Source organism: Aquarana catesbeiana, linkage group LG02, assembly GCF_042186555.1.
Source record: "Aquarana catesbeiana isolate 2022-GZ linkage group LG02, ASM4218655v1, whole genome shotgun sequence".
Taxonomy (NCBI): Eukaryota; Metazoa; Chordata; class Amphibia; order Anura; family Ranidae; genus Aquarana; species Aquarana catesbeiana.
This window is the reverse complement of record NC_133325.1, coordinates 786,899,189-786,926,332: the sequence shown is the minus strand read 5'-3', so window position 1 is coordinate 786,926,332 and position 27,144 is coordinate 786,899,189. Positions and strand designations below refer to the sequence as shown.

The following is a 27,144-nucleotide window of genomic DNA, read 5'->3' as shown; positions in this document are numbered from 1 at the left end:
ATATATATATTAGCCAGTGGTTGCCACCGCACACAAATCAGGGATGGAACATTGGCCTGGGTACACGGCAAAGATTGTAATGCATATAAATCATATATAGATATATAGATTAACAATTACAAAGTTTTGTATAATAATAATAAAAAAATATTTTATATATTAAACAAAATAAATAATTTTATATATCCATCTATAAAATAAATAATAAGAAGAAAAAAAATTAAAATATTTAATAGATAGATAGATAGATAGATAGATAGATAGATAGATAGATAGATAGATAGATAGATAGATAGATAGTATAAAATAGATAGCTAGAATACATAGAGAGATACAAGCAATAAATAGATGAATGAATAGAGAGAAAACAGAGATAGATAAATTGATGAAAATGAGAGTTAGATATATACAGTAGTTCACAAAAGTAAGTACACCCCTCACATTTTTGTAAATATTTTCTTCTATCTTTTCATGTGACAACACTGAAGAAATGACACTTGGCTACAATGTAAAGTAGTGAGTGTACAGCTTGTATAACAGTGTAAATTTGCTGTCCCCTCAAAATAACTCAACACACAACCATTAATGTCTAAACTGCTGGCAACAAAAGTGAGTACACCCCTAAGTGAAAATGTCCAAATTGGGCCCAAAGTGTCAATATTTTGTGTGGCTACCATTATTTTCCAGCACTGCCTTAACCCTCTTGGGCATGGAGGTCACCAGAGCTTCACAGGTTGTCACTGGAGTCCTCTTCCACTCCTCCATGATGACATCACAGAGCTGGTTGATGTTGGAGACCTTGCACTCCTCCACCTTCCGTTTGAGGATGTCCCACAGATGCTCAATAGGGTTTAGGTCTGGAGACATGCTTGGCCAGTCCATCACCTTTACCCTCAGCTTCTTTAGCAAGGCAGTGGTCATCTTGGAGGTGTGTTTGGGGTCATTATGTTGGAATACTGCCCTGCGGCCCAGTCTCTGAAGGGAGGGGATCATGCTCTGCTTCAGTATGTCACAGTACATGTTGGTATTCATGGTTCCCTCAATGATCTGTAGCTCCCCAGTGCCGGCAGCACTCATGCAGCCCCAGACCATGACACTCCCACCACCATGCTTGACTGTAGGCAAGACACACTTGTCTTTGTCCTCCTCACCTGGTTGCCCCCACACACGCTTGACACCATCTGAACCAAATAAGTTTATCTTGGTCTCATCAGACCACAGGACATGGTTCCAGTAATCCATGTCCTTAGTCTGCTTGTCTTCAGCAAACTGTTTGCGGGCTTTCTTGTGCATCATCTTTAGAAGAGGCTTCCTTCTGGGACGACAGTCATGCAGACCAATTTGATGCAGTGTGTAGCGTATGGTCTGATCACTGACAGGCTGACCTCCCACCCCTACAACCTCTGCAGCAATGCTGGCAGCACTCATACGTCTATTTCCCAAAGACAACCTCTGGATATGACGCTGAGCATGTGAAATCAACTTCTTTGGTGGACCATGGCGAGGCCTGTTCTGAGTGGAACCTGTCCTGTTAAACCTCTGTATGGTCTTGGCCACTGTGCTGCAGCTCAGTTTCAGGGTCTTGGCAATCTTCTTATAGCCTAGGCCATCTTTATGTAGAGCAACAATAATTTTTTTCAGATCCTCAGAGAGTTCTTTGCCATGAGGTGCCATGTTGAACTTCCAGTGACCAGTATGAGAGAGTGAGAGCGATAACACCAAATTTAACACACCTGCTCCCCATTCACACCTGAGACCTTGTAACACTAACGAGTCACATGACACCGGGGAGGGAAAATGGCTAATTGGGCCCAATTTGGACATTTTCACTTAGGGGTGTACTCACTTTTGTTGCCAGTGGTTTAGACATTAATGGCTGTGTGTTGAGTTATTTTGAGGGGACAGCAAATTTACACTGTTATACAAGCTGTACACTCACTACTTTACATTGTAGCAAAGTGTCATTTCTTCAGTGTTGTCACATGAAAAGATAGAATTAAATATTTACAAAAATGTGAGGGGTGTACTTACTTATGTGAGATACTGTATATATATATATATATATATATATATATATATATATATATATATATATATATATATATATATATATATATATTATACTGAGCTATGTTTTATTTTTTTTTTTTACTCAATAACACACAAAAACGTATTTACTTATCTCGCTGCTCTTATTGCAAATGTTCAACTTAAAAAACAAAAATAGCACTGACACAAACAGTACAGAAAATAAGGAACTGTCCGCCAACCTCCTCCCCTGACATCACTTGTGACTTTTGTTTCCTGGAATAATTTTAGGCCAAAAGTCCTAAAATATCCCTCCCCAGAGAAGAAGCCGACTCCTTGATTTTTTAAAAAGAGAAACTGACACCAAACACCCAACTATGCGGCGGATCATAAGAGTATTTTTAAAACCAACTTTATTTTTTTGTTTGTTTCGGGTGGAGTAGGGATGTATTAGAACCCCTGCCAGATTTGAATTGCTGCCTGTGTCTCCACTGATGAGATTTACAGTTCAATTGCTTAATTGCCAAACCATGCTCACTTTTATCATGCATATATATATTTCATGCAATGTATGAGGTTTGAGTAAGCACAAAATGCATTACCTTTTATGTTCCTGTCATACCTGTGATGTGATTCTAATGCATTCCGGATTTTTGTTACTGATCATATTTACAGTGATCACCAGGACAGATATGATAGGAAATCAGGAAATCTAAAATCATACAGTTGTCACCAGAACAGGAAGTGAAGGAAAATTATTCAATGGGGACACCAGTTTTAGTGACAACTGAGAAGTGAATTCCTTTGAATTTCACTTCCTGTCCTAGAGACACAACTGGAAATGAGGGAAACTCTTCCCATTGGGACACAGAAAGCAAAAATAACCTAACAGGGGATTTGACTATTTTCTTCTCAATCTAAAGCCAAAAAAAAAAAAAAAAAGATATATTTAAATATATTTAGTATATTTAAATATTATATATATTAAATATAATAATGTTATATTATTTAATATTCAATATTGTATAATAATAATACTATATATATATATATATATATACCAGGGAAGGCAAAAAATAAGTAGATTATGCATTAGCTTTAAACATTAAATATATTTAATATAATATATATTATATATTTTTAAATATATATATATATATATATATATATATATATATATATATATATATATATATATATATATATATATATATATTATTATTATTATTATTATTATTATTATTATTATACAATATTGAATATTAAATAATATAACATTATTATATTTAATATATTTAAATATATCTTTTTTTTTTTTTTTTTTTTTTTAGCTTTAGATAGAGAAGAAAATAGTCAAATCCCCTGTCAGGTTATTTTTGCTTTCTGTGTCCCAATGGGAAGAGTTTCCCTCTATTTTCCCTATATTTAAAATAGACAAATTATATATATATATATATATATTTTAAATATTAAAATGTTATATAAATATATGTACAATATTTAAAAATATATAATTTATATTATATTAAATATATTTCCTATTTATATTATATTTAAAGCTAATACATAATCTGCTTATTTTTTGCCTACCCTGGTGCCCCCACCCCCCAATCACTGGGTCTCTGTGATTCTCTATGCTTAGAGTGTATGGGCATTAATAGAGGTGACATGTAAGAACTGGGTAGATAAGGGTGGTGTGTTAGTTGTTGTGTCACTAGGATGTCTGCTTCTTAAAATTTAAAATAAAACTTTGCTGGACAAATGTCACAAGCATTCACCCAGCCAGGGCCACCCAGCTGGCCACATTTTGTCTAAAACCATTATTTCCGATTGTTAGCTCCATCTAGTGGCCATAATGCAGAATTTTCCTGAAGTACGTCAGTCAAAGAACTATTGTGTTATAACCACTAGATGGCGTTGATGATCATACTGTAGGAAATAATCTTATTAGACAAATTACAGCTAAAATATGTTATGGCTGAGCAAATGCTCGTTAGCTCCATCTGGGCATATGATCATATTAGACAAAATACATCCAAATTTGTTACAGCTGGGCAAATAGTTGGTAGCTCTAGCCAAGCAAGTAATTTTTAGCTCTATCTAGTGGCCATAATATGTAATTTTCCTGGAATAAAAAAAGAAGTACAGCATTATGGCCACTAGAAGGAGCTGACGATCATTGCAAATAACCATCATAGACATCAACACACGGCCAACATTCATTACGGCTGGGCGAATACTCTTTAGCTCTACCTGGGTGGATGATCATATTAGACAAAGTACGGACAAAATTCATGGTGGTTGGGCACAAGCTTGGTAGCGCCATCTAATGGCCATAATACGACAAATGGGCAAATGCTTGTTAGCTCTAGCCAGGCAAGTGATCGTTAGGTCCATCTAGTGGCCATAATCTGGAATTTTCATGAAATAACTCAATAAAAAAAGAAGTACTGCATTATGGCCACTAGGTGGAGCTGACAACCACCATAGAAAATAATCATCATAGACAAAATGCAGCCAAGATTCATCACAGCTGGACAAATGCTTGATAGCTCTATCTGGGTGGAGGATCATAGTAGACATAACATGGCCAGAATTTAATATAGCTGTGCTTGTCAGCTCCCAGCTGGGTGAATGATCATTAGCGCCATCTAGTAGACATAATATGGAACTTTCCTAAATTCCTCACCCCGAAAAATCCTGCATTATGACCACTAGATGGAGCTGATGATCATAGGAAATAATCATATTAGTGTGATTTACATGCGTTTCCATGTGTCGCGCATAAGCCCAGCCCATTCATTTGAATGGGCTGCCCTATGTGCGTTAGTCACCAAAAAAAGGAGCCCCTGCTCCTTATTTGGGCAACAAGCTTTGCGCGATTTTTAAATGCGCATTTTGCCATGATTGCGGCATAATTCTGTTGCGCTACAACAATTGTGACAAAATCACCACGTTTGACGTGCCATTTTGTGTGTTTAGCCACAATTTGGAATTGTCGCCACGATTCTGCCCGCAATTCCGAATCGCCTAATGTGAAGTGAGCCTAGAGCAGTGGTTCTCAACCTGGGGGGCCAAATTACGATTTGCCAGGGGTCACCGAATCCCGGGCTGTTCCTGAATCCCGCACCGCTCTCTCCCAGCCTTTCTGCGGCCGCCCAGCAGGGCTGTTCCTGGAACCCGCGGCCGCCCCACTCAGCCTCTCCACAGCCGCCCATTCAGTTCACGGCATGGCTGAGGGGGGCAGAGACTGGAGGTCACACTGGTGGAGACACCGGACCGAGTGTGCAGCTGCCAGGATTTTCCAAGCCACAGAACATAGGCGTTCCACTAACTTATCCTCCTATACTGTGGTCTCTGCCAGCTAACAGCCGTCATAGACAACATCTCCCCCTGAGCCAGCACAGGGATTAACCATCTACTTTGCATCAATAGTCCGTAACACCTTGCATTTATCCTACATATACCCGATATGGTGTCTGTTGAGGGATAACTATTTTTGAGGTCTGGATAGAGATACTTTCAGTATTCATGCGCCCAATAGTCTATTAGATCATTTACTATTCAGCTGACAGCCGTTACGCCCTTTGTGTCCGGTCACGCTCTGCTGACGGTCCTGGTCTTGTTGGTGGCGGCCCTGGTGCTTGGGTCTGGACCCCGGTGGCGAGCAGCCTCTTCCCTTCCCCTTCCTCAATCGGATGCCATGTGATACTGTCTTTCTACGATAGATATACATCTCACCTCCAGCCCCTGAAGAAGAGGTCGTAATCAATACAAAAACCTCGAAACGCGTCGGGCCTGCACTGTCAATTAGCTCCTGTTTGCTATATCAGCGTTCTGTGGGTTAAGTGCAGTTCTGTTGATTTGTTTTGTATATCTGTATCATTATCAATTGTATACTGCGGCATCCATCGTGTTACCATTGTTGTCTTTTTTATACAATATGTGTCATATTTTTAACTAATTTTTTGATATAATAAAAACAAATATTTTTTTATACTCTTGATACATTATTTGAGACTTCCACCCTTTAAAATCCCACCTAAGAGGAAATCTTTCGATTGTATATGAATATAGGGATGTGGGTGGATTGTCTCCTTCCATAAAGTTCCCGTCACCACCCCTGTTCAGAGACTAGAGGTCAGCTGACTGGTGAGGAATGTGAAGTGGGAGGGGCTGGAGGAGACCCTATCTCCTGATTTCGGCATAGGTGTCACTGCTACGAGACACCACAAAGTCGGAGACACAGTGAGTAACACTACCTGTGATTGTAGTTGCCATTAAAAGTTCCCACTACAGTTCTCAGATCAGCAGATGACCCTGATCAAGAGCACCGTAGGCTCACCAGGACCCCCCGAGCATTGGCACTTATCCCAACTCCCCACCAAGGAGTAAGAGAAGGAATAAAAATATAGAATACATGGAAGGGAGAGGAAAAGACAGGGGGGACAGAGAAAAAGGGGGAGAAAGAATAAGAGAAAGAACAAGAAAGATGGCTAGAAAGAGGGATGGGGGGGGGACAAGAAATTAGGATAGAGAGAGATAAAAGGGAAAGAGAGGGGAACAAAGAAAAAAGAGTGGTACATCCTAAAATGTACCATAAGGGGTTTTAATACTCTACGAGTGGAAGGGACTCAGGGAGCGCTAAATGTCCGTGTGTTAGGGGCGCAAATTGCTTGTCGTGCCTTAAATGCTGACAACCCTACGCCACGAAAATAATTTTACTGTTAGGGGTCCCCACAACTTGGGAAATTTTATCAAGGGGTCACGGCACTAGAAGGGTTGAGAACCACTGGCCTAGAGGATTAAAAAAAAAGGACACAGTTATTTTCTTACATTGTTATACATTTTACTACATTGTCTTACAGATATTTGGACACCAGGTGGCGACAGAGCTCTTTCAATTTTTCCTAGTTTGTAGGCTACGTGTGTATGGAAGACGAAGAGCCGTATACAGACAGCCAGGAGCAAATATGATCATAAAAATTATTCACACTTACCTGTAGTTAGATTTTATTATGAATATGATGATGGTGATTATTTAAGTATTTTAATTATTAGATTATTATTTAAATATTATTTTATTATTATTATTATTATTACCAGTAGTAGTAGTATATAAATATTTAAATTTTTTAATATTTAAATATTTGTGTAATTCATATTTAATTATTATTATTGTTGTTGTTATTATTTAGTAGTAGTGGTATTTAAATATTGTTATTTAAATATTTATTATTATTGGTAAATATGGTAATAAAAATGATTCACACTTACCTGGAGGTAGATTTTATTATGGATGAGCGAGTTTGGGGTGGAGGAACTTGACTGGTCCTGACCTCAACCCGATAGAACACCTTTGGGATGAATTAGAGCGGAGGTTGCGAGCCAGGCCTTCTCATCCAACATCAGCGCCTGACCTCACAAATGCTCTTCTGGAAGAATGGTCAAACATTCCCATAGACACACTCCTAAACCTTGTGGACAGCCTTCCCAGAAGAGTTGAAGCTCTTATAGCTGCAAAGGGCGGAGCCAACTCAATATTGAACCCTACGGACTAAGACTGGGATGTATAGCGGGCCTATTCTAGCACTCCTCTCCTACATGTAAAAATCATCATTTTTTTGCTAGAGAATGACTCAGAATCCCCAAACATTATATATGTTTTTTTTAGTAGACACCCTAGGGAATAAAATGACGGTCATTGCAACTTTTTATCTTGCACGGTACTTGCGCAATAATTTTTCAAATGCCTTTTTTTTGGGAAAAAAAACGGTTTCATGAATTAAAAAATAACAAAACAGTAAAGTCAGCCCATATTTTTGTATAATGTGAAAGATGATGTTACGCCGAGTAAATAGATACCTAACATGTCACGCTTTAAAATTGCGCACACTCATGGAATGGCGCTAAACTTCCGTACTTAAAAATCTCCATAGGTGACAATTTGAAAATCTTTACAGGTTACCAGTTTAGAGTTACAGAGGAGGTCTGGTGCTAGAATTGTTGCACACGCTCTAACGCACGCGGCCATACCTCACATGTGTGGTTTGATCGGCGTTTACATATGTGGGCGGGACTTGCGTGTGCCTTCGCTTCTGAGTGCGAGCTACCGGGGACAGGGGCGTTTTAAAAAATAAAAATGTATTATATTATTTTTTATTTTACTTAATTTTTTTTTTATTTTTACACTTTTTTTTACATTTTTTAAATCACTTTTATTCCCATTACAACGAATGTAAACACCCCTTGTAATAGGAATGTATTGTGACAGGTCCTCTTTATGGAGAGATGCGGGGTCAATAAGACCCCCACATCTCTCCTCCAGGCTGGAAAGCATGAGATCGTGAAAACAAAATTCACCGATCTTCATGCTGACAGCCGCGATCGCGGCTTTGTTGACATCTGGGATCCCGGGCGTGACGTCATAACGTCGCGCCCGAGCCTCCGACGGTCATAGAGATGACTGGTGACCATATGGTCACCGGAAATCTCTATCGTCGTCATCTGGCGCCGGCCCATTCTTTCTCCGGGCCCCCCGATGGCACGGGAGAGACCAGAGAAGCACTGGATGGCAGTGGGGGGGGGGGGTGGCGTCCCCTCCCATCGCCTATAAGAACGATCGAGCGGTGGAACTGCCGCCATGATCGTTCTTATCCTGCACAGAATCTTTCAGATATCCCCCCCCCCAAAGTGAGGACGTTTTGTTTTTTTTTGTTTTTTTTACTATGGCCCGGTTTTGAAGTTGTTGTGTGTGTAAAGGCAGGCGTCCCAATACTTTTGACAGTATAGTGAAAGCAGAGAAAAGAGCGGACATAGAGGAAAGTGAGGTTGTGTCCTGAGCTGTGAGTCACACTGCATTCTACAAGCTCAGAAAATCTTTTCTTATATTTTCCATGAAGGAAAATGTGAATGTCTCCCCGGCTTAGAGCAAAGTGACAAACTAAACCTGCAGAGAAGAGAGCAGTGGAAAATCTCTGTATAGTCTGACCTCACCAGACAACGCACTGTGCGGGTAAAGAGCAAACAATGTATCCATGTATCAAGGAGTATACAGTGTAGCCATACACACGCAACGGCCACTTTATTAGGTACACCCGTTCAATTGCTTGGTAACACAAATTGCTAATCAGCCAATCACATGGCAGCAACTCAATGCATTTAGGCATCTAGATGTGGTGAAGACGACTTGCTGAAGTTCAAACTGAACATCAGAATGGTGAAGAAAAGGGGATTTAAGTGACTTTGAACGTGGCATGGTTGTTGGTGCCAGACAGGCTGGTCTGAGTATTTTAAAAACTGCTGATCTACTGGGATTTTCATGCCAAACCATCTCTCAGGTTTACAGAGAATGGTGGGGAAAAGAGAAAATATCCAGTGAGCGGCAGTTGTGTGGAGGAAAATGCCTTGTTGATGTCAGAGGAGAATGGGCAGCAGTGGCAGCTGGGGCTCGAAATTTTTGGGGGGGGCACAAACAAACTGAAAAAAAAACATCAATTGCAGCCTCACTGTACCATCAAACACAGCTACTGTGCCCATCAATTGCCACCACTGTGCCCATCAAACACAGCCACTGTGCCCATCAAATGCCACCATTGTGCCCATCAAACACAGCCACTGTGCCCATCAAACACAGCCACTGTGCCCATCAATTGCCACCATTGTGCCCATCAAACACAGCCACTGTGCCCATCAAACACAGCCACTGTGCCCATCAATTGCCACCATTGTGCCCATCAAACACAGCCACTGTGCCCATCAAACACAGCCACTGTGCCCATCAATTGCCACCATTGTGCCCATCAAACACAGCCACTGTGCCCATCAAATGCCACCATTGTGCCCATCAAACACAGCCACTGTGCCCATCAAATGCCACCATTGTGCCCATCAAACACAGCCACTGTGCCCATCAAACACAGCCACTGTGCCCATCAAACGCAGCCCCTGTGCCATCAAATGCCACCATTGTGCCCCCCCCTCCCCCCGCCATCTGCCGGCACTTACCCTGTGGCTCTAATCTGGTGCTTCAAAAAAATACCCCGCCGCTGTAATTCAGGTGCCCTACGCCCGAAAAGGGGCCAGACACCTGAATAGGGGGTGGCAGCAGCGGCCACAGATAGATTCATGTAATGCATGAATCTATCTATTGGTGCTAGAGGGGGTAGCTGGAGAGAGGGGGCGGCGCCCGTGCGCCCTTATGGACGCACCGCCACTGAAGGGCAGACAGGTTCCAGATGATAGAGAGGCAACAGTAACTCAAATAAGCACTCGTTACATCCAAGGTATACAGAATACCATCTCTGAATGCACAACACATCCAACCTTGTAGCAGATGGGCTACAGCAGCAGAAGACCACACCAGGTGCCATTCCTGTCAGCTAAGAACAGGAAACTGAGGCTACAATCCGTACGGGTTTTACCAAAATTGGACAATAGAAGATCAGAAAACTGTTGTCTGGTCTGATGAGTCTCGATTTCAGCTGTAACATTCAGATGGTCGGGTCAGAATTTGGTGTAAACAACATGAAAGCATGGATCCATCCTGTCTTGTATCACCGGTTCAGGCTGGTGGTGTAATGGTGTGGAGGGTATTTTCTTGGCACACTTTGGACCCCTTAGTACCAACTGAACATCATTTAAACACCACGGCCTACCTGAGTATTGTTGGTGACCATGTCCATCCCTTTATGACTACATTGTCCTCATCTTCTGATGGCTCCTTCCAGCAGGATAATGCTCCATGTCACAAAGATTAAATCATCTCACCACTGGACAATGAGGTCCCTGTACTCCAATGGCCTCCACACTCACCACATCTCATCCAATAGAGCACCTTTGGGATGTGGTGGAACGGGAGATTGGCATCATGGATGTGCAGCCAACAAATCCGCAGCAACTGTGTGATGCTATCAAGTCACTATGGAGCAAAATCTATGAGGAACGTTTCCAACACCTTGTTGTATCTCTGCCACCAAGAATGAAGGCAAAAGGGAGTCCAACCCGTTACTAGCAAGGTGTACCTAATAAAGTGGCCAGTGTGGGTATATCATAGAGGATACAATGTAGCCATTGATCACAGGGGGGGGGGGTACAATGTATCCATGTATTAGGGAGAAATTTTTGTTTGTTTCCAACCTGTCATGTCCACCTATCCACAGTAGGCTCCATGACAGAGAAACTGGCTTATCAATAGCCACTAGGTGGCATCACAGGCTTTTTTTTTCTATTTGAAGGTTCACAGTGGACATGGGTTGCTGAAACAGGCAAAGCTGCCCTATTGCCAGAGCTGCCTTTAAATTTAGGCAATCCCCTTTATTAAGAATGAACGGCAGGCCTAAATGGAGAGGCAGAGGTTGTACCCATCTCATGGGCAAGCAGATTCTGCAGGACAAAGCTGTGGTCGGTCTGCACCAGCCAGAGGAGGGCATGTAGGCATTTTCTATCTCAGAGGCGTAATTATAGGCAGTATGACAGGAGGGGGGCAGTGTGACAAGAGGGGGGCAGTGTGACAGGAGGGGGGCAGTGTGACAAGAGGGGGGCAGTGTGACAGGAGGGGGGCAGTGTGACAAGAGAGGGGCAGTGTGACAGGAGGGGGTCAGTGTGACAAGAGGGGGGCAGTGTGACAGGAAAGGGGCAGTGTGACAAGAGGGGGGCAGTATGACAGGAGGGGGGCAGTGTGACAGGAGGGAAGCAGTATGACAGGAGGGGGGCAGTGTGACAGGAGGGGGGCAGTGTGACAGGAGGGGGGCAGTGTGGCAAGAGGGGGCAGTGTGACAGGAGGGGAGCAGTGTGACAGGAGGGGGCAGTGTGACAAGAGGGAGGCAGTGTGACAGGAGGGGGGCAGTGTGACAAGAGGGGGGCAGTATGACAGGAGGGGGCAGTGTGACAGGAGGGAGGCAGTGTGACAGGAGGGGGGCAGTGTGACAGGAGGGGAGCAGTGTGACAGGAGGGGGGCAGTGTGACAAGAGGGGGCAGTGTGACAGGAGGGGGGCAGTGTGACAAGAGGGGGGCAGTGTGACAGGAGGGGAGCAGTGTGACAGGAGGGGGTCAGTGTGACAAGAGGGGGTCAGTGTGACAAGAGGGGGCAGTGTGACAGGAGGGGGTCAGTGTGACAAGAGGGGGCAGTGTGACAGGAGGGGGCAGTGTGACAAGAGGGGGCAGTGTGACAGGAGGGGGCAGTGTCACAAGAGGGGGGCAGTGTGACAGAAGGGGGGCAGTGTGACAAGGTGGGCAGTGTTACAGTAGGACACGTGGACACACAGTATACTCGGGTGCTGGGCACTGCTATGGCAGAGAATATATTTTCTAGGCTACCAGGCGGCAGTGGCCTCGGGGAAGCAACTCTCTTACCTTAACTGTCAGGAGCAATTGCTACCTGGCCCCATGCTTTAGGAGGCCATGCAGCTCCCCGGTCACATTTGTCTACACCTGGATGAGAGGGGTGGCACATAGGGGAAACAATGCCCTGCATTTTGCTCTTGCAGACGCTGATTGCCTGCGGGAGGGAGAGGTAGAGAAGGGGGGATTCAGCAGCTGCAAAAGCAAAATACAGGGCATCGGTTCCCTTATACACACCCCTCCTATCCAGCCTGGTGCTAGATGTTTATGGCAGTCATCAGTTGCTAGGACCAACAGCTTCGCCTCCCAGTCCTGGCTCTGCCCCCAACCCTGGCTCCTAGGCTGCTCCTGCCAGTTAGGCTAAGAGAGATGCTTCCCCAAGGCCGCACCCGCCTGGTAGCCTAGAAAATATACTCTCTGCCACAGCAGTGCCCGGCACCTGAGTGTACTGTGTGTCCACATGTCCTACTGTCACACTGCTCCCCTCCTGTCATACTGCCCCCATCACACTGCCCTTCTCCTGTCATACTGCCCACCTCCCATCATACTGCCCCCCTCCTGTCCTGCTACCCCCTCCTTTCACAGTGACCCCTTCCTGTCACACTTCCCCCTCTTGTGACACTGCCCCCCTCCTGTCACAATACCCCCCTGTCATACTGTGCCCCCATCATACTGCCCTCCTATCACACTTACCCCTCTTATTGCACTGCCCCCCTCCTGTCACACCGCCCCCCCTCCTGTCACATTACCCCTCCTCTGCGCCCCATCATACTACCCTCCTGTCACACTTCCCCCTCTTATCACACTGCCCCCCTCTTGTCACACTGCCCCCCCTCCTGTCACATTACCCCCTCCTGTCATACTGCACCCCCATCATACTGCCCTCCTGTCACACTGCCCCCTTCTTATCACACTGTCCCCACCTGTCATACTGCGCCCCTATCATACTGCCCCCCTCCTATCACATAGAACCCCCTCTTGTCACAATGCCGCCCTCCTGTCACACTGCCCCCCCTCGTGTCATACTGCGCCCCCGTCATACTGTCCTCCTGTCACACTGCCCCCCTCCTGTCACACCTCCCCCCTCCTGTCACATTACCGCCTCCTGTCATACTGTGCCCCCGTCACACTGCCCCCCTCTTATCACACTGCCCCCACCTGTCACAAAGAACCCCCTCTTGTCACACTGACCCCTCCTGTCACACTGCTCTCCATCACACTGCCCCTCTCCTGTTATACTGCCCACCTACCATCATACTGCCCCCCTCCTGTCAAGCTGCCCCCTCCTTTCACAGTGCCCCCTTCCTGTCACACTTCCCCCTCTTGTCACACTACCCCCCTCCTGTCACAATACCCCCCTGTCATACTGTGCCCCCCATCATACTGCCCACCTGTCACACTTCCCCCTTATCACACTGCCCCCCTCCTGTCACACTGCCCCCCTCCTGTCACACTGCCCCCCTCCTGTCACATTACCCTCTCCTCTCATACTGCGCCCCCTGTCATACTACCCTCCTGTCACACTGCCCCCTCTTATCACACTGACCCCTCTTGTCACACTGCCCCCCCTCCTGTCACATTAACCCCTCCTGTCATACTGTGCCCCCTCATAATGCCCTCCTGTCACACTGCACCCTTCTTACCAGACTGCCCCCACCTGTCATACTGCGCCCCTATCATACTGCCCCCCTCCTATCACATAGAATCCCCTCTTGTCACAATGCCGCCCTCCTGTCACACTGCCCTCCTTCTTGTCACACTGCCCCCCCTCCTGTCATACTGTGCCCCCCCGTTATACTGCCCTCCTGTCACACTGCACCCCTCCTGTCACACCTCCCCCTCCTATCACACTGCCCCCCTCCTGTCACATTACCCCCTCCTGTCATACTGTGCCCCCCATCACACTGCACCGCTCTTATCACACTGCTGCCCCCACCTGTCACATAGAACCCCCTCTTGTCACACTGACCCCTCCTGTCACACTGCCCCCCATCATACTGCCCCCCTCTTGTCACACTGACCAGTAAGTCTGTTATTTTTCAACAGAACAAGCCCTCCTGCAGATGTAGCAGTTAGAGGAATATGACAAACCTTCTCCCACTGACAGGGGTGCTTACAATGACCAGCTTTTATTTATTTATGTAAAATCTTTATCCTAAAAGGAACAAAACTGCTGTAACAAAGTGTGAGCTGGAATTTGGCTTCAGATTCTTAGTCTAAATCTGCTACTACATTTAACACTCCCCTCCCCCCAGACTGAAGGTGCCCCCCCTGTGCTCCTTCATCCAGAGTGGGGGCACTCTAATAAAGGAGGTGTGTTACTATGTGTCGCAGGTTTGGTGGGACTCGGGAGGATGTCGGTGGTGGGCTAGCAAAATGCACCTTCACCTGTGTAGACCAAAATCCTTGCATCAGCCCTGTATCCAGGTAACGTGTTTCCTGCTGCCCCCCATCTCCCTTGGTCCCCCCCCCACCTCCCTTGGTCCCCCCCATCCCTTCTCCTGCCGGCTGCTGTAGGGGGTGCTTTCAGGATGCAGAGCAGGGGAAGGGGCTGGTAAATATGTAATTTACTGGCCCCTTCTTTTTTCTGAATGGACACAGTGAGTGATTGGTACCGCATGCCCATTCATAAGTGAAGCATAGTAAACTGTGTTTACTATGCTTCAGTTTGTGAAAGAACAGGAAGCGCTTCACAGAACTATTCCTGTTCATTCATTCTGTGCAGCTGAGGCTGCAGAGATGGAGAGGGAGGGCTGTGTCCTCAATCCCCTTTCTTTGTCTCAAAGGTGAAACATCAGAGGTCTGTTTAGACCCCTGAGATCTCTACTGGCCACATCCCCTGCATTACTAACCCTGCCCAGTGCTCTACTGACAGCATCCTCTGCATTACTAACCCCGCCCAGTGCTTTATTGACCACATGCTCTGCATTACTAACCCCACCCAGTGCTCTACTGATCACACCCTCTGTATTACTAACCCCACCCAGTGTTCTACTGACCACATCCTCTGCATTACTAACCCCGCCCAGTGCTCTACTGACCACATCCTCTGCATTACTAACCCCGCCCAGTGCTCTACTGACCACATCCTTTGCATTACTAACCCCGCCCAGTGCTCTACTGACCACATCCTCTGCATTACTAACCCCGCCCAGTGCTCTACTGACCACATCCTCTGCATTACTAACCCCGCCCAGTGCTCTACTGACCACATCCTCTGCATTACTAACCACACCCAGTGCTCTACTGATCACACCCTCTGTATTACTAACCCCACCCAGTGCTCTACTGACCACATCCTCTGCATTACTAACCACACCCAGTGCTCTACTGGCCACACCCCCTGCATTACTAACCACGCCCAGTGCTCTACTGACAGCATCCTCTGCATTACTAACCCCGCCCAGTGCTCTACTGACCACATCCTCTGCATTACTGACCACACCCTCTGCATTACTGACACCGTCCACTGCTCTACTGACTGACACCATTCACAGTCCTACTGACACACCTACTGAAAGGGATCCACTACGGGACCATAATAAAGGGCCCCGCAATGGGAGTAAAAGCCCTGGGATCAGTGAGAAGGGCCCCGGGCTCGGAGTGAAGGGCCCCTGAAGGTTTTAGGTACGCCTCTGCTCAGTGGTCATGTTATACAGCCACAGTGTGCCCCGGAGCTCGTATAGTATGCACTGGAGCTTCTCCCCTGCAGCTGTGTGCGGTCTGCAAGAAAGGATGGAAAAGGTGACATTTTTCTTTTTAAAATAGCAATTATTTATGGCACAATAATTAAATGTTGTTGACCTTTTTGACCACATTTCCCCTATTTAGGGTATAAACATGAAGCATGATTGTAGACCTCATCCCCAAAATCGAAACCAGTGGTCTCCAAACTGTAGCAGCGGGGCCCGGGTGCAGCCCTTTCCTTGCCTTTATCTGGCCCTTGGGCCAGATAAAGGCACTTTTCCTCCCCCTGATACCAATCATGGGGCACTATTTCTCCCACTGACACCAATGATGGGACACTATTCTTTACACTGACACCAATGATGGGGCACTATTCCTCCCACTGACACCAATGATGGGGCACTATTCCTCCCACTGACACCAATGATGGGGCACTCGACTGACACCAATGATGGAGCCCTATTCCTCCCACTGACACCAATGATGGGGAGCTATTCCTCCCACTGACACCAATGATGGGGCACTCCACTGACACCAATGATGGGGCGCTATTCCTCCCACTGACACCAATGATGGGGCATTATTCCTTACACTGACACCAATGATTGGGCACTATTCATCCCAATGATACTAATGATGGGGCACTATTAATCCCACTGACATCAAAGATGGGGCACTAATCCTCCCACTGATACCAATGATGGGGCGCTATTCCTCCCACTGACACCAATGATGGGACATTATTCCTTACACTGACACCAATGATGGGGCACTATTAATCCCACTGACACCAATGATTGGGCACTATTCATCCCAATGATACCAATGATGGGGCACTATTAATCCCACTGACACCAATGATGGGGCACTATTCCTGCCACTGACACCAATGATGGGGCACTATTCCTCCCACTGACACCAATGATGGGGCATTATTCCTCCCACTGACACCAATGATGGGGCACTCTTCCTCCCACTGACACCAATGATGGGGCACTCTTCCTCCCACTGACACCAATGATGGGGCACTATTCCTTCCACTGACACCAATGATGGGGCACTATTCCTCCCACTGACACCAATGATGGGGCACTCTTCCTCCCACTGACACCAGGACAATTTCTACTCCCAGTCCGGCACCCGTAAAGTCTAAAGGCCAGTAAAACGGCCCTTTGTTCAGAAAGTTTGGAGACCCCCTGATCTAAACTCCCCCCCCCCCATTTTCCTGAATCTTAGGGTGCTTGTTGCTGCAGAAATTTGTAATTATTTGAAATTGGCATGGTGGTCTGTGGCTCCGCCCCTTACAGCCGTGTCATCCATATACTGGGATCACCCAATGAAAATACACGTCCGATCCGCCACTGTAGTAGAGGGACTAAACAGAGCATAGGCCCCTCCCCCTCACCCCCTTGTAGTCCAGCCCAGGTCCTTCCATTACACCCACAATGCACCAGCCATGGGTGCAATGCTCTGCAGGCTTCAGTGGATGCAATGCTCTGCAGACTTCAATGGATGCAATGCTCTGCACGTTTCAATGGATGCAATGCTCTGCAGGCTTCAATGGATGCAATGCTCTGCAGGCTTCAATGGATGCAATGCTCTGCAGGCTTCAATGGATGCAATGCTCCGCAGACTTCAATGGATGCAATGCTCTGCAGGCTTCAATGGATGCAATGCTCTGCAGACTTCAATGGATGCAATGCCCGCAGACTTCAATGGATGCAATGCTCTGCAGGCTTCAATGGATGCAATGCTCTGCAGGCTTCAATGGATGCAATGCTCTGCAGACTTCAATGGATGCAATGCTCTGCAGACTTCAATGGATGCAATGCTCTGCAGACTTCAATGGATGCAATGCTCTGCAGGCTTCAATGGATGCAATGCTCCGTAGACTTCAATGCAAAAAAAAGCAGTGAATGCACATTGGTCGCGAGATCATTCTTGCCACATTTCCCTTTTTTCAAAAGGCGGACTGTTCCTTTAAGTCAATCCATTGGCCAAAGCATTAATAAATCTCGCTCTTTTTTTTTGCTTTAAACTCTCCTTTTCAAATGCCAAAATCCTGAGCAGAAATGCGCGGCTCTGCCAAAGTAAGTATCGCACCTTCCCGCTCCCCCGTCAGAGGGATTTGTGCACACAGGGCTCGCTCACAACGCAAGAAGCGGCCCATTCAGGAGGCTGTTTTGCTTGCAGCCCCTCTCCCCGCAGATGCCGGGCCTTGGGGGGGGGGGGGGGGCCAGTTTGAAGAGCAGTAAAATAAAATGATATAGAGCAGGCGGCGGCTGACAGCGCTGAACATGTGACATGCGGAGATTTATACGTATATACAGTATATATATATATATATAGAGAGAGAGAGAGAGAGACGCGGAGCAGCTGTTGTGCCGCACCAATAACAATGCTGGCCGCTTACACAATCACTATTTTTAGGGAAAAGCGTTAACCTTCCAAGAGCCGCGAAAGCAGAGTTTGGGTCAAACCGCGAAATGCTTGGCGGACAAACGCCCGTTCCGTCCAACGCCTTTTTATGCTTCACAGACCTCTGCCAGACAGCGCAGTCAGGAGGGGGACACCACTGCCTCTGTTAGAGGTAAGGCATACAATGGTGTCACCACACTGCCCCCTGCTGACTGGACAATAAAACAGCAGTGATGGCAGCTCTGCTCAATGTGCTGCCCCCTGTTGATTGACTCTTTTGGTGGCCATACACAACGATTCCTGTGCTGAGTTCCCGGGTCTGTACACCTGCTCTGCCCATTATGAGGGGTTCCCACCATCCCTGAGCTGAGTTATCGGGTCTGTACACCTGCTGTGCCCATTATGAGGGGCTCCCACCATCCCTGTGCTGAGTTTCCGGGTCTATACACCTGCTGTGCCCATTATGAGGGGCCCCCACCATCCCTGAGCTGAGTTCCTGGGTCTCTACACCTGATGTGCCCATTAATAAGGGTTTCCACCATCCCTGAGCTGAGTTCTCGGGTCTGTACACCTGATGTGCCCATTATGAGAGGTTCCCACCATCCCTGAGCTGAGTTCCCGGGTCTGTACACCTGCTGTGCCCATTATGAGGGGCTCCCACCATCCCTGAGCTGAGTTCCCAGGTCTCTACACCTGATGTGCCCAATATGAGAGGTTCCCACCATCCCTGAGCTGAGTTCCCAGGTCTGTACACCTGATGTGCCCATTATGAGAGGTTCCCACCATCCCTGAGCTGAGTTCCTGGGTCTCTACACCTGATGTGCCCATTAATAAGGGTTTCCACCATCCCTGAGCTGAGTTCTCGGGTCTATACACCTGATGTGCCCATTATGAGGGGTTCCCACCATCCCTGAGCTGAGTTCCCGGGTCTGTACACCTGATGTGCCCATTATGAGGGCTTCCCACCATCCCTGAGCTGAGTTCCTGGGTCTCTACACCTGATGTGCCCATTAATAAGGGTTTCCACCATCCCTGTGCTAAGTTCCTGGGTCTCTACACCTGATGTGCCCATTAATAAGGGTTTCCACCATCCCTGTGCTAAGTTCCTGGGTCTCTACACCTGCTGTGCCCATTATGAGGGGTTCCCACCATCCCTGTTCTGGATTTTACTGCCCTAACAGTAGTAAGGTAACAGGAGGAGCTGAAACACACATGAAGGTGAGATCTCACGGGGTCCCCAAGAGGTAGAAGAAGACAATGGTGGACCTAGCCCAGCAGGTAATCCACCCATAAGTGGAAGTTTTGGGTGGATTTTTCTTTTAAATACTAATTGAAGTTTGTAGCAGATTTGCGTTGTGCTACATTTGAAACTTTTTCTTAACCACTTATATCTAATATCTTATATCTAATATATCTTCATGGAAAATAATGGTTATTGTTTCACCTTCTGTAACTATATGACTTATGTTGAAGAGTACCTGTCATAATGGGATTTTGGAAGAATCCTAACATTCAGTCCATGAAAGACTAATACCTTCATCTGCTAATCTCTCTCCGGCACCATGTTTGCTCAGGCATCATCCAGGGTCACCATCTTCTTCCTGGGCTGAGATCCCAGCTCAGAAACGACTCCATCATCTAAATCCCGGGGGCTGTGCAGTACCTCATCGTGTTCACAAATGTCTGACACAGATCCACCCTTATTGTAACCTCTCCCTTTGTGACTTGCTACAAAGTTGCAATGTACAGTCTGATCACTGGAGGAGAGGAGACTGAGGAAATGCTTCCTCCTGCCTGCAGCAGACTGATAACATTATCTCAACCTAGGCAAAGTCACTGGACGGGAGTTTGAGGATGGCTTCTTAATAATGAAGACTTTCGGGAGAAATTACCCTGTTGCTGTCTACTGTGATTTGGAATTTGTTCAAACTTGCTGGGTCCACTTTAAAATATGCCATCCTGGAAATACAACGCAGCTTTTATTTTTAGCTTTCAAATATTTTATTTTTTTGCTTTTTTATTTTTGTATTTTTATTTTTAGCATTTTTATTTTTCTATTTTCATTTTTTTTTTTTTTTTTTTCTTTTTTGTATGTTATAGCATCAAACTAATATTTTTTTTGTACTAGTTAACAAAAAAAAAAAAGTAAAAGCAGTCAAAAAAAGTATTTTATGTAATGTAATATCTAATGTTATTTTTATTTTTGCATTTAATGACATCAAACAAATAATTTTGTACTAGTAAAATAATAAGAGAGAAAAAAAGCATGGTCAAACAAATTTTATTTGTACATTTTTATTTTTTTGTAATTTTATTTGTATTTTTCTAAGTTTATTTTTTATTTTTGTATTTTATAACATCAAACTAATATTTTTGTACAAGTAAAAATGAGCACAGTCAAACCAATATTTTTTTGTATTTTTATTTTTTCTATTTTTATTTTAATTTTATTTTATATAACCTCAAACTAATATTTTTGTAAAAGTAAAAAAAAAAAAAAAAAAGCACAGTCAAAACAATTATTTTTTTTGCATTTTTATTATTTGTATTTTTTTTTTTTTAACTTTTGTATTTTTATTTTTTTCTATTTATAACTTTAAATAAATATTTTTGTTCAAGTTAAAAAAAAAAGAAAACACAGTTATTTACTTTAAAGACGTTTATTTCCTTTTTTGTTACAAATATACTGGAAGCAGCCAATGTCTCATATTGAAGGCGCATACATAGTGCATATGTACATTCGTCGCGGCACGTGCGATGTGCGTCCATTGACTTGGAGCGGCGGTCGTGGCGGGCAGGAATGTAGCAGGTTCAATGTGGAGAGATTCCGAGCCTGAAACCGCTCTCTTCTTCGGGAAAAAGCGGCGTTGGTGAAACGTGTATCCTCGCTGCGCTGTACACGTGTCAGCGGAAGCTATGCTGTGCGTTCACGCGCCGGCGAGTAGAACATTAGCGGAGATCTGGTGGGCGGAGTATACTGGTCCCTCGGTTCATACCGTACAAAACTTTCTTGATAAAGAAAATAATCTATGTACAAGTGCATAAATATATAAATATATCTATTGTATAAAAATAAACATTTCTTTCTCTTCTTAGCAACAAAAAAAAATAAAAAATGGGTCAAAAGTGCTGCAGGACAAAATACTGCTGAGGGGGACGGGCAAAGCGAGAACACACAGACCTGGGGGGGGGTCTAGTTTTCTGCATTATGGCCGCTAGATGGAGCTGAAGAAAGTAGGAAGTACATACTGTATGTCTTTGTAACAAGAGATACAATGTAACAGTTTTAGAGAATGCTAGAGGGAATTGGCAAATAAATGTAAAAATTGGATACAATTATTTGCCGATTGGTTGGTTACATTTATCTGCTAATTCCTTCTAGCGTTCTCCAGGATCATTACATTCATACAAAGTGTGTTACTGACCCTAAAAGAATGTTAGTAGTAAATTATTTAGACAAAGGCCACGCCGCTTTCTGACCGCATGTAATTGAAAAGCAGGCTCCGCCCCCTTTGTTGTACATAGGTCTGACTGAGCCAGGCATGTAGAGAGTCGAATATTGGCCCATTACTGACCATGGAATTAAAACATTGGCCCATCGCTAACTCTGAGGGGATATATTGGCCCAAGTGAACACGGGGGTGTAGAACATTGGCCCATCACTGACCTTAGAGGTTAAAATATTGGCCTATTACTAACCCTGGGAAGGTAAAATATTGGCCCATTGCTGACCCTGGGGATATGGAACATTGGCCCATCACTGTCCCTGGGGGGGGGGGGGGTAAAATATTGTCGCATCGTTGACCCTGGAGGTGTAGAACACTGACCCAGGGGCTGTAGAATATTGGCCTATCACTGTCCCTAGGGGGTAGAATATAGTCCCATCCCTGACTCTGGGAAGGTAGAATATTGGCCCATAGCTGACCTTGGGGGCATAGAACATTGGCCCATCACTGTCCCTGGGGGGTAGACTATTGTCCCATTGTTGACCCTGGAGGTGTAGAAAATTGACCCAGGGGCTGTAGAATATTGGCCCATCACTGTCCCTAGGGGGGGTAGAATATAGCCCCATCCCTGACTCTGGGAAGGTAGAATATTGGCCCATCGCTGACCCTGGAAGGGTAGAATATTGGCCCATTGCTGACCCTGGGGGTATAGAACATTGGACCATCACTGTCCCTGGGGGGGGGGGTAAAATATTGTCCCATCGTTGACCCTGGAGGTGTAGAACACTGACCCTGGGGGTATAGAACATTGGCCCATCACTGTCTCTAGGGCGGTAGAATATTGTCCCATCGTTGACCCTGGAGGTTTAGAACATTGACCCAGGGGCTGTAGAATATTGGCCCATCACTGTCCCTAGGGGGGTAGAATATTGTCCCATCGTTGACCCTGGAGGTGTAGAACACTGACCCAGGGGCTGTAGAATATTGGCCCATCACTGTCCCTGGGGGGGTAGAATATAGTCCCATCCCTGACTCTGGGAAGGTAGAATATTGGCCTATTGCTGACCCTAAGGGGAGATAGAATATTGGCCCATCACTGTCCCTAGGGGTGTAGAACATTGGCCGATAGCTGACCCGGGGGTAAAAAAAAACACTGGCCCATCGCTGAACATGGTGGTGAAGAATATTGGCCCATCATTGATCATGGGCGTTAAAAACTTAGTCCATCGCTAACTCTGTGGCGGTATATTGGCCCAGCTAAACATGGGAGCACAGAACATTGGCCCATCTCTGACCCTAGGGGTTAAAATATTGACCCATTGATGTCCCTGAATATTGTCCCATCGCTGAACCAGGGGGTGTAGAATATTGGCCCACCACTGTCCCTGGGGGGTAGAATATTGGCCCATCACTGTCCCGGGGGGGGGGGGGGGGGTAGAATACTGTCCTATCACTCACCCAGGGGGTGTAGAATATTGGCCTGTCGCTGACCTTGGGAAGATAGACTATTGGCCCATTGCTGACTCTGGGGGTGTAGAACATTGGCCCATCACTGACCTTGGAGGTAAAGCTTTGGCCCCTTCGTTGACCGTACGGGTTAAAACACTGGTCCATCACTGACCATGGGGGTGTACAACATTGGCACATCACTGACCCTGGAGTGGGTAGAATATTGGCCTATCACTGACCCTGTGGGTGAAGAACATTGGCCCATCACTGACCCTGTGGGTGAAGAACATTGGCCCATTGCTGACCATGGGAGGGTAAAACATTGGCCCATCGCTGTGCAGTAATACTCAGCATTATTATGTGGCGCAGCACAGTCTCCCCATAGAAAGTCCTTTATATTCAGTCTTTAGTCCTTTAAGTTGCCGGCCTGGTGTAGTGAGAAGGACAAGTGTCCGTATTTCCACTCTGCAAGGAGTTTTGATGAAGTTGGGGGTCCAGAGGAGGATCCGGACCATCGCTGGTGTCCATAGACTCCACTGCAGGGAGATGACATGAAGAACCTGCGGGGGGAAAAAAGATCAAGTTAGACAATCTCCCCATCATGTACACGGCCTTCCCTCCAGTCTTGCACAGTTGTAGAGGATCCCCTTCTGGACTGAAATGGCTTACTCTGATTTCACTGCACACTGTGAGCTTCTCATAATGTACATTAGAAGCCTTAGCAAGTCAGGGCCACCTTTATGCACGGACACCCCGGGCATCACCTAGGGGCATAATCCTACATTGCATCTTACTTGTCAACTGTCCCGGATTTGCTGGGACAGTCACAATTTTTACTAAGTTGTCCCAGGATGGCCAAGTCCCAGCAGTGTCCCGAAACCTGTACTGTGCTCTCCTGACCACCTCTGTACTGTGCTCTCCTGACCACCACTGTACTGTGCTCTCCTGACCACCACTGTACTGTGCTCTCCTGACCACCACTGTACTGTGCCCTCCTGACCACCTCTGTACTGTGCCCTCCTGACCACCTCTGTACTGTGCCCTCCTGACCTCCTCTGTACTGTGCTCTCCTGACCACCACTGTACTGTGCCCTCCTGACCACCTCTGTACTGTGCTCTCCTGACCACCACTGTACTGTGCCCTCCTGTCCACCTCTGTACTGTGCTCTCCTGACCACCTCTGTACTGTGCCCTCCTGACCTCCTCTGTAGTGTGCCCTCCTGACCACCACTGTACTGTGCCCTCCTGGCCACCACTGTACTGTGCCCTTCTGGCCACCACTGTACTGTGCCCTCCTGACCACCTCTGTACTGTGCCCTCCTGACCACCACTGTACTGTGCCCTCCTGACCACCTCTGTACTGTGCTCTCCTGACCACCTCTGTACTGTGCCCTCCTGACCACCTCTGTACTGTGCCCTCCTGACCACCACTGTACTGTGCCCTCCTAACCTCCTCTGTACTGTGCCCTCCTGACCACCTCTGTACTGTGCTCTCCTGACCACCTCTGTACTGTGCCCTCCTGACCACCTCTGTACTGTGCCCTCCTGACCACCTCTGTACTGTGCCCTCCTGACCACCACTGTACTGTGCCCTCCTGGCCACCACTGTACTGTGCCCTTCTGGCCACCACTGTACTGTGCCCTCCTGACCACCTCTGTACTGTGCCCTCCTGACCACCTCTGTACTGTGCCCTCCTGACCACCTCTGTACTGTGCTCTCCTGACCACCTCTGTACTGTGCCCTCCTGACCACCTCTGTACTGTGCCCTCCTGACCACCACTGTACTGTGCCCTCCTAACCTCCTCTGTACTGTGCCCTCCTGACCACCTCTGTACTGTGCTCTCCTGACCACCTCTGTACTGTGCCCTCCTGACCACCACTGTACTGTGCCCTCCTGACCACCACTGTACTGTGCCCTCCTGACCTCCTCTGTACTGTGCCCTCCTGACCACCTCTGTACTGTGCCCTCCTGACCACCTCTGTACTGTGCTCTCCTGACCACCACTGTACTGTGCCCTCCTGACCACCTCTGTACTGTGCTCTCCTGACCACCTCTGTACTGTGCCCTCCTGACCACCACTGTACTGTGCCCTCCTGACCACCACTGTACTGTGCCCTCCTGACCTCCTCTGTACTGTGCCCTCCTGACCACCTCTGTACTGTGCCCTCCTGACCACCTCTGTACTGTGCCCTCCTGACCTCCTCTGTACTGTGCCGTCCTGACCACCTCTGTACTGTGCTCTCCTGACCACCTCTGTACTGTGCTCTCCTGACCACCTCTGTACTGTGCCGTCCTGACCACCTCTGTACTGTGCCCTCCTGACCACCTCTGTACTGTGCCGTCCTGACCATCTCTGTACTGTGCCGTCCTGACCACCTCTGTACTGTGCCCTCCTGACCACCTCTGTACTGTGCTCTCCTGACCACCACTGTACTGTGCCCTCCTGACCACCTCTGTACTGTGCTCTCCTGACCACCTCTGTACTGTGCCCTCCTGACCACCACTGTACTGTGCCCTCCTGACCACCACTGTACTGTGCCCTCCTGACCTCCTCTGTACTGTGCCCTCCTGACCACCTCTGTACTGTGCCCTCCTGACCACCTCTGTACTGTGCCCTCCTGACCACCACTGTACTGTGCCCTCCTGACCACCACTGTACTGTGCCCTCCTGACCTCCTCTGTACTGTGCCCTCCTGACCACCTCTGTACTGTGCCCTCCTGACCACCTCTGTACTGTGCCCTCCTGACCTCCTCTGTACTGTGCCGTCCTGACCACCTCTGTACTGTGCTCTCCTGACCACCTCTGTACTGTGCTCTCCTGACCACCTCTGTACTGTGCCGTCCTGACCACCTCTGTACTGTGCCCTCCTGACCACCTCTGTACTGTGCCGTCCTGACCATCTCTGTACTGTGCCGTCCTGACCACCTCTGTACTGTGCCGTCCTGACCACCTCTGTACTGTGCCGTCCTGACCATCACTGTACTGTGCCCTCCTGACCACCTCTGTACTGTGCCGTCCTGACCACCTCTGTACTGTGCCCTCCTGACCACCTCTGTACTGTGCCCTCCTGACCACCTCTGTACTGTGCCCTCCTGACCTCCTCTGTACTGTGCCCTCCTGACCACCTCTGTACTGTGCCCTCCTGACCACCTCTGTACTGTGCCCTCCTGACCACCTCTGTACTGTGCTCTCCTGACCACCTCTGTACTGTGCCCTCCTGACCACCTCTGTACTGTGCTCTCCTGACCACCTCTGTACTGTGCCCTCCTGACCACCTCTGTACTGTGCCCTCCTGACCACCTCTGTACTGTGCCCTCCTGACCACCTCTGTACTGTGCCGTCCTGACCACCTCTGTATGACTCCCGCCTCAATAAATGCAGCACAGGGTGCTTCCAAGTGTGACGGCAGCACCGGACTTTCTGTGAAGACCCAGCATGCTTTGCACACTGAGTGTCATGTCACCTTGCAACAAAATGTTTATAGGTAACATTTTATATAAATAATGGAAACAATGTAAATATTTTTGTATAAACTGACAAAAAAAAAACATTAACCAAAAACCATCACACTTTATGTTTGGTGTCCTACCTGGACAAAACGGCTTCTCAGTGGGCACAGAGAGGATGGGGAATCGGGTACCATCCAGGACGTGGGTGGGGTCCTCGGGGTGGGAGACCTGGATGTAGGGGTGGGTTGTCTCATCCTCATACAATACGGTCATCTCGCAAGATTGGGCCCGATGCAACCTACAATACATGGGGAATACATGTT

General features: G+C 47.0%; 1 protein-coding gene across 3 annotated transcripts in view; it reads right to left on the bottom strand.

Annotated features, from left to right (window-relative positions):
• Window positions 1–21,115: 21,115 nt before the first annotated feature.
• BOC (BOC cell adhesion associated, oncogene regulated) overlaps window positions 21,116–27,144 on the bottom strand; it is a 103,270-nt gene continuing 97,241 nt past the window's right edge. For all 3 annotated transcript variants that reach the window (XM_073617424.1, XM_073617422.1, XM_073617423.1), the window contains exons 18-19: window positions 26,962–27,119; window positions 21,116–23,929 (exon numbers count right to left, since the gene is read on the bottom strand). In XM_073617424.1, coding sequence (XP_073473525.1) covers window positions 23,784–23,929; window positions 26,962–27,119 — 304 coding nt within the window. In that variant the 3' untranslated portion in view covers window positions 21,116–23,783. The remainder of the gene's footprint in view (window positions 23,930–26,961; window positions 27,120–27,144) is intronic.